This window comes from Engystomops pustulosus, chromosome 4 (assembly GCF_040894005.1).
Source record: "Engystomops pustulosus chromosome 4, aEngPut4.maternal, whole genome shotgun sequence".
NCBI classification, from domain to species: Eukaryota; Metazoa; Chordata; class Amphibia; order Anura; family Leptodactylidae; genus Engystomops; species Engystomops pustulosus.
Window position 1 is genome coordinate 190,761,684 of NC_092414.1, and position 12,033 is coordinate 190,773,716.

At 43.1% G+C, this 12,033-nt stretch overlaps 1 protein-coding gene across 24 annotated transcripts in view; it reads right to left on the minus strand.

Moving 5' to 3' along the window:
* CAMK2B (calcium/calmodulin dependent protein kinase II beta) overlaps window positions 1-12,033 on the minus strand; it is a 96,100-nt gene that overhangs the window by 36,436 nt on the left and 47,631 nt on the right. For all 24 annotated transcript variants that reach the window (XM_072149009.1, XM_072149033.1, XM_072149021.1 and 21 more), the window contains 2 exons: window positions 9,983-10,037; window positions 984-1,049 (listed from right to left, as the gene is read on the minus strand). In XM_072149009.1, the coding sequence (XP_072005110.1) occupies window positions 984-1,049; window positions 9,983-10,037 (121 nt within the window). The remainder of the gene's footprint in view (window positions 1-983; window positions 1,050-9,982; window positions 10,038-12,033) is intronic.

The window sequence follows — 12,033 nt, forward strand, 5'->3', positions numbered from 1 at the left end:
GTACAGGAGGAGAATGAGAGGGTACAATTATGGGCGCACATTGGGCATAGAAAGCAGATGACATTTGGGTAGTTGTAATGAATAGGGAAGGGAAGCAGGGTAGTAATAATGATGGGCATAGGAGAGGAGGTGGTAGGGAGAATTTGGTAAATGAGGGTTGTTGCGGGGGGGGGGGGGGCATAGTGATGATATGGTGGGCAGACCGTACAGTCGGGAATACGCATGGTGGTAACAACAGTATACACACGACCAGTATTTCACAAGAAGGGAGGAGAGACGGAGGGAGAAAACAGATTGAGAAAAGGGAGAAGGGGACAAGAGGAGAAAACACAGTGTCTTAACATCACAAAACATCACATTAGAATAAGGGCGGCATGCAGGACTATACAGGGACTACGCACTATACACAGGCTGCCTGATGCTCTCTACAAGTTACAAGTCCCAGCATGCTTTGCTGATTATCACTGGGAGTGCAAAAACATTCTCAAAAAAGAACCTTGTGTATGAAATCTAGTGCAGATAAAAAAAAAATCGGGAGCGAGAGCTTATTTTGCCTTATTTTTGAGTGTTTCCAGTTTTCACGAAAATCAGCATTGACTTATAGGGCCGAGAAAAATTGGCAAATGGACTCCGCTTGCTACAACAACAAAACAGATTTATAGGATAATTCCCACTTTCTATTATATGTACCAAAAGCTGAGTGTTTGGCCCCAGTATTAATCTGTAGGCACCTAGATACAGAGAAATCCTGATTTCTTGCATGCCTTTGGCTGTATATTGTCGAATCGGACACCCCCAAAAAGTTGCAATACAGCCCTTTAAATGGATAACACGTTCTGATATAACTTGGTTTTGCTGTCCTTTCTCTTCAGGAGATATGTGTGTGATTGATGAGAGCTACACAAGTCATTGGGAAATTGGCTGGAAGGGGGTAGGGATGAGGGGTCAGAGGAAGGGTACTCTAGGTCAGGGGGGGTACCCACCTTGCATCAGCTTCACTGTAATATTCTCTTGCCACAATATCCTCAAATAACTCCCCTCCTGTCACTCTGCAACACAAGAGACAAATATAAAGAACATTGAATACCATACAATTAGGAAGATTTTCAGAGAAAACTGTACCCGTTATTATTCATTATAGAAAGTTATGAATAAATTGCCAATTGTTTGTGTTACCGGTTGGAGGTGTGTTCTTATGTTGATTGTACAATGGTGTAGAGGCACTCTCCCTAATTGGTACCACCTACTTGTCTATTTAATCATACATTTTAATGAGCACAATGGGGCAGATTTACTTACCCGGTCCGTTCACGATCCAGCAGCGCGTTCTCTGCGCTGGATTCGGGTCCGGCCAGGATTCATCAAGGTAGTTCCTCCGCCGTCCACCAGGTGGCACTGCTGCGCTGAAAAGCATCTGAACGCGCTGGAGTTCATCGGGCTGGAGCAAGTGAAGGTAAGCGCGTCCCAAGCGACACATTTCTTTTTTTAAATGCGGCGGTTTTTACGAATCCGTCGGGTTTTCGCTCGGCCACTCCCCCCGATTTCCGTCGCGTGCATGCCGGCGCCGATGCGACACAATCCGATTGCGTGTGCCAAAATCCCGGGGCAATACAGGGGAAATCGGCGCAAATCGGAAATATTCGGGTAACACGTCGGGAAAACGCGAATCGGGCCCTTAGTAAATGACCCCCATAATGTTGAGTTTTATGAAAGGTTCTATGATGTCCTCCAGGGGTTGTAAAATATTTGTAACCCCTAATATCTGTGGTGGTAAAATATCTGGTATATATTTCAGGTCAGCCAATTCTGAGACAATCTTAAAAATCTGCCTCACTTCAATAGACAGTTGAGACAGAGACTCAATTTTTCCATCTGTGAGAGCAAAAAAAATGCCCTGTCCGATTTTCCTGTAGAAGCAACTCTGGAACATGGCAGGTGGTCACACGGGGATATGTCCCATTGTATGAGGCTGGTACACATGCCAAGCCATGGCACAAACCCAAGGCTCAGCCTCAGCTTTCTAATGCAGATCCTCCAGGGAGTCTTCCAGAACGAAATGAAGTGTTGTATACAATATTGTAGTATAAAAACAACATCATCCATTAAATAATACATAAAATAGTGTAATGTAACAGTAAGGGCTCCTTACCGATTACATGTGTTTCAGTGCGATGGGGCCAAGCCTCTCCGCCGCTCTGGTTGACTTGCCTTTCTAAATGCATGTCAACCAGAACATGTGAACGCAGCCTTAGGCTTGTTAGCATTCATCAGTGCAAGGTAAGAATAGAGTATAACCCTATATGTCACACAGTTATACTCATATAGCTTACAGCATTATACTAATTGAACATCATTTATTCACATCTGGTAAACAATGTCCTGGGATACAGACCATATCTATAGTCCGGCCAGTGCTGTGTGAAAGCACATATACAGAAAACTCCTCCCAGATGGGCAAAATAGATGACTGCCCCCTTCTTCCTGTGGTGGTGCAGCCCTGGGGCAAGAGGCTCAACCCACCTAATGGAAGTTATAATCTTATACTCAGCTGAAAGTTGTGTTCCCTCCGGATGTACTCACAATGGATTAGCCTCCATGGAGTCACTGTTGGCTTATACACTGCAATGTAAAATGGCTAAAATTTGCATAATCAACGAACCCCCTAAGTCAACTGATCTTAAATGCTGGTCTTCAACCCATACCATGTCACTTTACTCATTGCTTTTACCTTTTGGCAATGGGTACTCAACAGTTGATCTGCCCTATATATAGTCAGCCTAGAAGCAAGGCTAAACTGTCCAGGCATTGGCCACTGCTGTTGGGATGGGACATCAGCCATGTAGGGTGGCCGCTGTGTGACCATGCCCTTGGACCTCATGTACACATTGGGCTTTGACCATCATAAATTCTATCATATTGACCATAATGACATAATATATAAATGGTAGTAGTACATTTTCCTACTCCTAAATCCCTCTAATCTTGAGCTTTTTGGCTAATGTTTTAGTGTGAGATTGCTAGAGGCCCAACTGATGGGTCCCCCAACAATTGGAAAAAGGGGAGACCAAAACCCACCCCAATATCAAATAGAGTGGAGGTGTCCCTGATTACCTGCATTTCTATGGGACTTCTTAGACACGACACAAGACAGTTGTCATGGAAGTCCTATGGTCATGGAAGTCATAGGGTCCCCAGAGGTCTGGTGCCCAGTGATGAGATTCTTACATATATATAGTATGGGTGAATAGCATTACCCTGCAATATCAGGCAGTGGTCACCACTCAAGATCCCATTACAAACATTGGACAGTGGAGATTATCCGAAGCTTCGGTGTTGTTGGCCGGGACTCATATAGGTGGCTTTGCAGATATTTGCCTGGTATCCTTGTTTACACTGGCCAAGCATGTTGGGTAAAGGCAGAAGGAGCCTAGAGGGATGTTCCAGGAATGTTCAAATGCTGGGTAGGATATTGACATATATGGGAAAGTATTAGCTGCCCTTTCTATTCTGTGGACACAGTAGAGGTCAATGGCAGGACCCTAAGGGTTGGCATCGCTATTGCTTGTGAGTAAAGAATCACAGGAGGCACAAGGTGCTGGTTCTCGGGTAGGTGGGGGCTGTTAAAGGTTCTGTCTAATTAAAGATGGTTGGGGAGCGAGTAGCTACACACTGGTTTATATATAGAATGATGAGTTCTAAAATGTGTCACTGCAGCACCTGCTTTCAATAGAACAGCAAGAGGAGGGAGATGCATAAATTGTGCAGGAGTGGGGGCACAGAATGTGCACAGGGAGAGAACAAAGGGGTGCACATGGCAGGACGGAGGCGTAGCAAGAGGTGCGTGTCTACATGATGGAGACTGACAATCATGTGGGAGGAGGAGGATGCAGGATAGAAGTGAAGAAGTGGATGTGATTAGTAATAAGAGGTAGAGGGTGCTCAATGGGCAGGTGTACGCTGGCATAGCACAAACCTAGCCAGGGAGCCTGGTGCTAAAGCTGTGGATAAGGTCAGCACAAGAATAGCAGAGGTGGCTGCAGGGGAGGATTGAGATGCAGTGAATAGCAGATACACTCATGTCTTGTCTTCATCTAACGCCCACAGAGCTGTAACACCAAACACAGCCTGGTGTATTTATAGGCTGCGTCCCCCCCTCCTCTGTGCCTGCACCAAAATCCTCTGCAGAAAGAGCAGCATGGAGAGAGCTATATTACCCTGCTCTGATATCGGCCATCAGGAGCCACGTTGCAGGTGCATGGATGTAGCAGTGCAATATTACAGGTGCCTTGTGCCATTACTCTGTAGGTTCCCCTGCAGCCCTATAGATATTACGCAAAACGACAAACTCACATCTGCAACCCTGCCCTGTCTGATGCCACATAGACAGATGTAGAGACAGCCTTCAGGGGAGCGGCGGGATTGTACCGCCACTCAGGGTTAGGCATCGCTGGTTGAGTATCGCTATAGGACATGTCTGCCCCGGACTAGTTATTATCCAGAGGAACTCACATGTGCCTCATTCATCTGCTTTCAGAACACAAACAGAATTGGATTTACACATAAGTGACCAGGGGGGCCAACACTAACATTCCCAAGTCTACAAAGTTTCTTACAAAAGTGGGAAAGCAGGGAATTTGTGCCCCCTGAGAACTGGACCTATGTCTGGCTGCTTTAAGGGACTGTGCCAAGTCTGCATGCTATTCCCTACGCACAAGATGGGGATAAGTAAGTAATTTGTGAGGGTTGGATCGCCAACGTTTTTAAGATCGGGACTCCCAGCAATCCAAAGAATGGGGTTCCCATTCTCACTAATAGAATGGCCGCAGTATTGGATAATAATATAGGCGGTTTGGGTGGTAGCCCTGGGCCCAAGCCTTCTAGGGGGCCCATGGCCACCCAAAGCACCAAATTTTATACTGAGAAAGACCTTCACTCATTAAATCCTTGTACATCTGTTCCTGCTCTCAATACACATCCAAACAAGAGCCATTTCAGGACATTTGAAGGTCTTCCAAAGGTTCTGAAACTGAGATTGAAAGCAGCAGAAGGGACACATCCTCCATTCCTCCAAGAAGCTGATTCTAGTACCCAGGGCCGCATCTGCCATGAGGCGAGATGAAAATTTTCAACAATATGGTGGGTGATTGGGGCGCCCTTTAGCGCCCTAATCGCCCACCAGGTAAATCCATCGCACCTGTCTCTTTAAGGCAGGTGCGATAGATATGCCGAGCGACGCAGCGCCTTTCCGGCTGTCTGCGTCGCTCCGTATGATGCAGTGACACAGGCGGCGGGTGATGACGTCACGCCGCCTGTGTCTCTGCGCGGAGCCAGGAGAAGACTGGAGCCGCGAGTGCCGGGAGAAGACGGGAGCCGCGAGTGCCGGGAGAAGACGGAAGCCGCGAGTGCCGGGAGCCGCGAGTGCAGGGAGAGGACGAGTGCCAGGAGAAGACTGCGTGGGAGCAAATGGACTGCATGTAAGTATAAGTTTTATTATTTTTATTGGCAAAGGATGTATTAAAAGGGGGGCCTGGGGTCTATATATATTTATATACACTTTAAACTGGATAATAGACTCGATGGGGCATTTCTATTTGGCTCTAAATAACATAAATAAACAGGTGGCTGTATTTTAAGCTATATGTATATATACTGTGAGGGGGGTTCTGAATATAATAAAACTAGGGTGGGAGAATATGTATGGGGCAAGTTAATTAATCTAGGGGGGCTATATAGCAGGCTGTATATAGTAAAACTGAGGGAGGATCAAAATATGGGGGCAACATATTAATTAAACTGGGGGTACTATATGGTAGGCTCTATATAATTAAACTAGAGGGGGGCTATATATTAGGGTCAGATACTAATTCAGCTGGGGTGGTGGACTATATGGGAGACTGTTTATAGTTCAATTCTGCATATGGGGCAGGATTTTAATTAAACTAGGGGCATCTGTTAATAGGGCACAGAATATAACAAAGCTGGGAGGGCTGTATATGTGGGGTCAGATTTTATTTAAGCAGGTCTGTATATAATTTAATTGGTGGGGGTATATTTTGAAAATATTAGAGGGGGGCTGTACATGCTAGAATTCCAGTCGAATATATATATATAGGGATCTTTTATATGTGTGGAGCGTGTGGTCAGTTGTGTTGTGAGGGGTATATAATATTTAGGAGCACAGTGTTGTTATCCAGGAGACTTTATACTGTAAGTGGTATTTTTAGGGACCCGGGTGGAGATGCTGCACGGAGCTGAAGATATCCGGCCATGAATTCAGCAGTGATACGTCATGGATTGGAGAAACCGCAATAAAGTCCTCCTGATGGAAGAGAATGTCATCTATAAGGTACTAGATGCCACTAACAGTTGTTAACACAATGTTAATACATGCGTTCACTCAAGTGTTAACATTTGCGTTTTGTAAATGCAAGTGTTAACAGCTGTTTAATTAGGTAGATCTTTCTTCAGCTGTTGCAATGGCTTTTTAAATGCATGCGTTAAACGCAACGTGTGATCGCACCCTCAGTGATCCTGCCTGTGGGGATGTCAATTGTTAGTAACGTTTTCAACATTTACTGAACCTGGTGTGGATAATGGAACGGATGTGGCTACTGAAAGGGAGGGGGGGGGGCAGCATTTTAGTTTTCGCCTCAGGCAGCAAATATGCTAGAATCAGCCCTGCTAGTACCATATGTAGGGAGTGATTCCAGACTTGTAGGAATCATACACCCAGGGTAATGGCAGTCTTAATCCACCCCTGAATAGGAGTGCCAAGCACAGTACAGTAAATGGAAATACTGAAGATAGCAGAACACTGTTCTGTTCAGAGATCTGTTCCCATGATTGTGGGGGTTCCAGCAGTCAGATCCTCACCAATCAACTTTTTAGCCCTTTTCCTCTAGATAGAAGATAACATGCAAACTTGGTACAACCCCATTTATTCCTGCATTGCACATTTAGTCCTGCCAGCCGGTTGCCTCCGAGCAGGTACTTTAGTGGAAACATGCAGGGCAAACTGCTCTTCTCCAGATGAAGGTCCTAAAATCCAAGGCCATTGGGAGGTTTGCTAAAACATGTAGCCTGGATGTCATTAATAGATCACATATGGTGGTTCATGTCTGGTATATACACTAGGAAATCCTGATGTATCCCCTTTCATGTACACGACAAAGCTGCTGGGTCATAAAGCCAAACCGGTACCAGGACCTTAACTATACCATTTATGGTGCATGTCTTTCATAGGGAGAAAAGATGTCCCACTATGACTGCTGCGCCTGGTTATGCACCCTCAAGTAAAGCATGGAACCTCAATTTGGATCATGGTATATGCATTAGGCCACTAAAATGATATCACTCGCTTCAAGGTTTCTAAAGTCATAGACTCATTAAGATGCCGGGCTTCATTTAAGACTGGTTGTGTCATTCAGTCTTTGCTGGGTATTGTTGTATCTGCAGCTTATCCCTGGCTCTTCTGTAGGAACATCTATACTTTCTAGTAGCTTGTTTCTTTGTCTGTGGTGAGAGATTCTGTGAAGTTTGTCTGTTCTCTTGTATTCACTCACCACTTTCCTGTCTGTTCCCCTTTCTCTGTGTTTATCTAATAGTGAGTGATTTGTTGTTCTTCTCTGGTTGTTATCTCTAACCTCTTGTCCTCCCTATTGCTCTCCTTCCTCTATTCAGTCTCGGTTGTGTGTTTGTTACAGTTACAGATATGTCGGGAAAAAAAATCTACAAATTCTTGCTCAAATGAGTCTTTGCCTTTTTTATTATAATGTACAGGAAATGGAGTCTGATAATATTTTCAGATATGTTCAATAAGATAGTGAACCCTGTTATAGATAGTATGGATATTATAAGTGGAGGATAGATATTTTCAGATATGTTGAATAAGACAATAATCACTCACAGAGATGATCCTATAGAAAATGATGAAGTCGTTACTGGAGAAATTTTATATTTTAAAACTGCGCTGAAGTATTTTTTATGTTGCATAGAGATAATCTTTAATTAATGAAGCGAAAACCTATGTTTTCAGTAATTAAATTTTTTTTTAAAGTGCACCTGCTCAGAGTAGGCGCCTTTTAGCGCCTTTTTTGCGTCTATTTAGTCGCAAATTTGTGATAGATCCCGTGCAAACATCTGTATAGGACGCACTCACTATGTCAGATAAGGCGCAGGGACTCAAAACCACTTAGTGCCGGACTTTGCCGTGCGCCAGAAAATGTTGCAAAAAAGAGCCAAATTAACGAACTGCGCCAGATTATAAACCCCGCTAGAAACAGTCTAAGAAATCTAGGATTAATGTCCCCCCTAATGTTTATGGTATATCAGTATATATGATTATACTGCATCCGTTATCCCCCCTTATCATAGTGCACCTATCACTCCAACATATATATTATTATAATGCACCTCTCACCCCTCCTGATATATGATTATAGTGCACCTGTCATCTCTACTGGTATATGATTATAGGACACCTATGATCCCTACTGATTTATTATTATAGTGCACCTGTCATCCCTACTGGTATATGATTATAGTGCACCTGTCATCCCTACTGATATATGAATATAGTGCACCTGTCATCCCTACTGATATATGAATATAGTGCACCTGTCATCCCTACTGGTATATGATTATAGGACAACTATGATCCCTACTGATTTATTATTATAGTGCACCTGTCATCCCTACTGGTATATGATTATAGTGCACCTATCACTCCAACATATATATTATTATAATGCACCTCTCACCCCTCCTGATATATGATTATAGTGCATCTGTCATCTCTACTGGTATATGATTATAGGACACCTATGATCCCTACTGATTTATTATTACAGTGCACCTGTCATCCCTACTGGTATATGATTATAGTGCACCTGTCATCCCTACTGGTATATGATAATAATGCACCTGTCATCCCTACTGATATATGAATATAGTGCACCTGTCATCCCTACTAGTATATGAATATAGTGCACCTGTCATCCCTACTGATATATGAATATAGTGCACCTGTCATCCCTACTGATATATGAATATAGTGCACCTGTCATCCCTACTGATATATGAATATAGTGCAGCTGTCATCCCTACTGATATATGAATATAGTGCAGCTGTCATCCCTACTGGTATATGATAATAATGCACCTGTCATCCCTACTGATATATGAATATAGTGCACCTGTCATCCCTACTAGTATATGAATATAGTGCACCTGTCATCCCTACTAGTATATGAATATAGTGCAGCTGTCATCCCTACTGATATATGAATATAGTGCAGCTGTCATCCCTACTGATATATGAATATAGTGCAGCTGTCATCCCTACTGATATATGAATATAGTGCACCTGTCATCCCTACTGATATATGAATATAGTGCAGCTGTCATCCCTACTGATATATGATTTTAGGACACCTATGATCCTTACTGATATATGATAATAATGCACCTGTCATCCCTACTGGTATATGATTATAGTGCACCTGTCATCCCTACTGGTATATGATTATAGTGCACCTGTCATCCCTACTGATATATGATTTTAGGACACCTATGATCCTTACTGATATATGATTATATTGCACCTGTCATCCGTACTGATTTATGATTATAGTGCACATTTCATCCCTACTGGTGTATTATTATAGGGCACCTATGATCCCTACTGATATACAGAAAAATTATAGTGCACCTGTCATCCCTACTGATATGTGAGCGAGCACTGCCCACACACCTATGACAATAATAAAAGACTGGAGTAGGACCTGCTCTGTCTCTTGTGGCTCGGGCAGTCGGCTGATGCACGCGGTGAATGGAGAAGTGCGCAAAATGTAGAAACAACGGCCGACGCACATCCAAAGATCCCATTCATGTACATTGGGGAGAATGGTCCATTTCTAAGAATAACTCACACTTTTGTTTTATTAAATGGAAGTGATAACGAAGAAATTAACTGTTGACTTACAGATCAAAAATGAGATAGTGGAAGCCTTCTTCTGATATACTGTCATGGAGGCGTACTAAAAGAGGGAAGAGAAGAGATATTTAGAAACCGAGTAAATACAACTGTTATTATTGTGCCCCCAACCTTAAAGGAGGTTAAAAAACATGGCTTCTCTCTTCCATAGACAGCACCACATGTGGTCAGTGCCGGTACTGCAGCTCATCCGAATAGAAATGAATAGAGCTTAGTTGCAATACCACACACCACCCATGGTCAGGTTTTTAGAAGAAAGTAACTGTGTTTTTTAACCTCCGGGACACCCCTTCAAATGGAGAGTCTTTGTTTTGTACCCCTTTAAATTGGTTAAAAAAAAGCAAGGCTGCTTTATTCCAGAAACAGCTCCACACCTGTCCATGGTTTGTACCTGGTATTGCAGGTCAGCTCCATTAAAGTGAATGAGACCTAGCTGCAATGTCATACATAATGGGGCAGATTTACTTACCCGGTCCAGTCGCGATCCAGCGGCGAGTTCTCTGCGGTGGATTCGGGTCTTCCGGTGATTCACTAAGGCAGTTCCTCAGACATCCACCAGGTGTCGCTGCTGCGCTGAAGTCCGCCGAGGTTCGCCGGAGTTCACGATCCATTGCTGGGTGCAGGTAAGCGCGTGTCCAGCAACACTTTTTTTTTTTAAATGCGTCAGTTTCTCCGTATCCGTCGGGTTTTTGTTTGGGTAAACCACCGTAAAAACGCCATTCGGGCCCTTAGTAAATGACCCCCAATGTGCAGACAGAGGTAACACTGTTTTTGGAAGAAAGATGCCATATTTTTCTTATGAGCTATGATGGCGGATATTTCACTGCACTAGAAAGAAAAAAACATTGCTTGTGTAAAGCAACAAGCCCCATACATACACTGGAGATCAAAATATAATCACTTGATTTTTTTCAGAAATGATAAAATCTCTGTTGATCAACCTTTTGAAAGATTTTTTAGAATGGGTCACAATGCTTGCAGAAGAGCGTTTTACAAAATTACCAAAGTATTTAACATAAAACCTTTATTTAGCAAAAAACGTGCTGATCATAATTAGAGAACAGCAATGACTGTAGCAGAGAGAAAGATTCTAACTAAGTTTTCGGAAGGTTCCACCAATCAGTAGGAAGTGCTCAGGACTTTGCTATGAATGACTTCAGCACCAGCCACAGGACATCACTAGTCTCGTTGCTCTGCTGGGATTTGGGTCGGTTCTTCTTCCAGTCTCTTCCACAGTTCTGTGACTGTTGTGGGGTTTTTGGCCATATAATTTGTTCAATGTTTTCTGTTTCAAGGACATACTATAACCATATTGCTGTGGGACAGGGGGAATTGTCCTGCAGGAAAATTAAATTCTCTCATTCTCTCATTCCCATGTAGCTGAGAGGTCAAACTACTACTGCAGAAAACATTTGCCAAACCATGACACTTCCTTCACCACCTCCTTCACTGACTTCTTTACACACTTTGGGTTCAGTCTTTTTGACAAACATAATGGGGGGTCATTTATCTTATGTCTGTTTGGGTTTTTTTTTATAATTCCTTTATTTATATAGCACACACAGATTATGCAGCACTGCACAGATTCAAATCGTTTCAAATTCAGATGCAAATCTAGCAGAGTTTTTCTATTGGATTTAGATTAAGAATCTGGGCTGTGGCCATCTTATTGGTTCAATGTTTTCTGTTTCAAGGACGTACTTTACTCGTATTGCTGTGTGACAGGGGGAATTGTCCTGCAGGAAAATTAAATTCTCTCATTCTCTCATTCCCATGTAGCTGAGAGGTCAAACTACTGCTGCAGAAAACATTCGCCAACCAAGACACTTCCTCTACCACCTCCTACACTGACTTCTTTACACACTTTGGGTTCAGTCTTTTTGACAAACATAATGGGGGTCATTTATCTTACTTATCTTTTCGCCTGTCTTTTTTCCAATCGCTACTTTGGTAATCAATATCACTTTTTTCTTGTGTTAAATGGAGGTTTTTTTCCCCAGACCACTTTTTGCAACATTTGTTACAAATGTCTCAAAAAT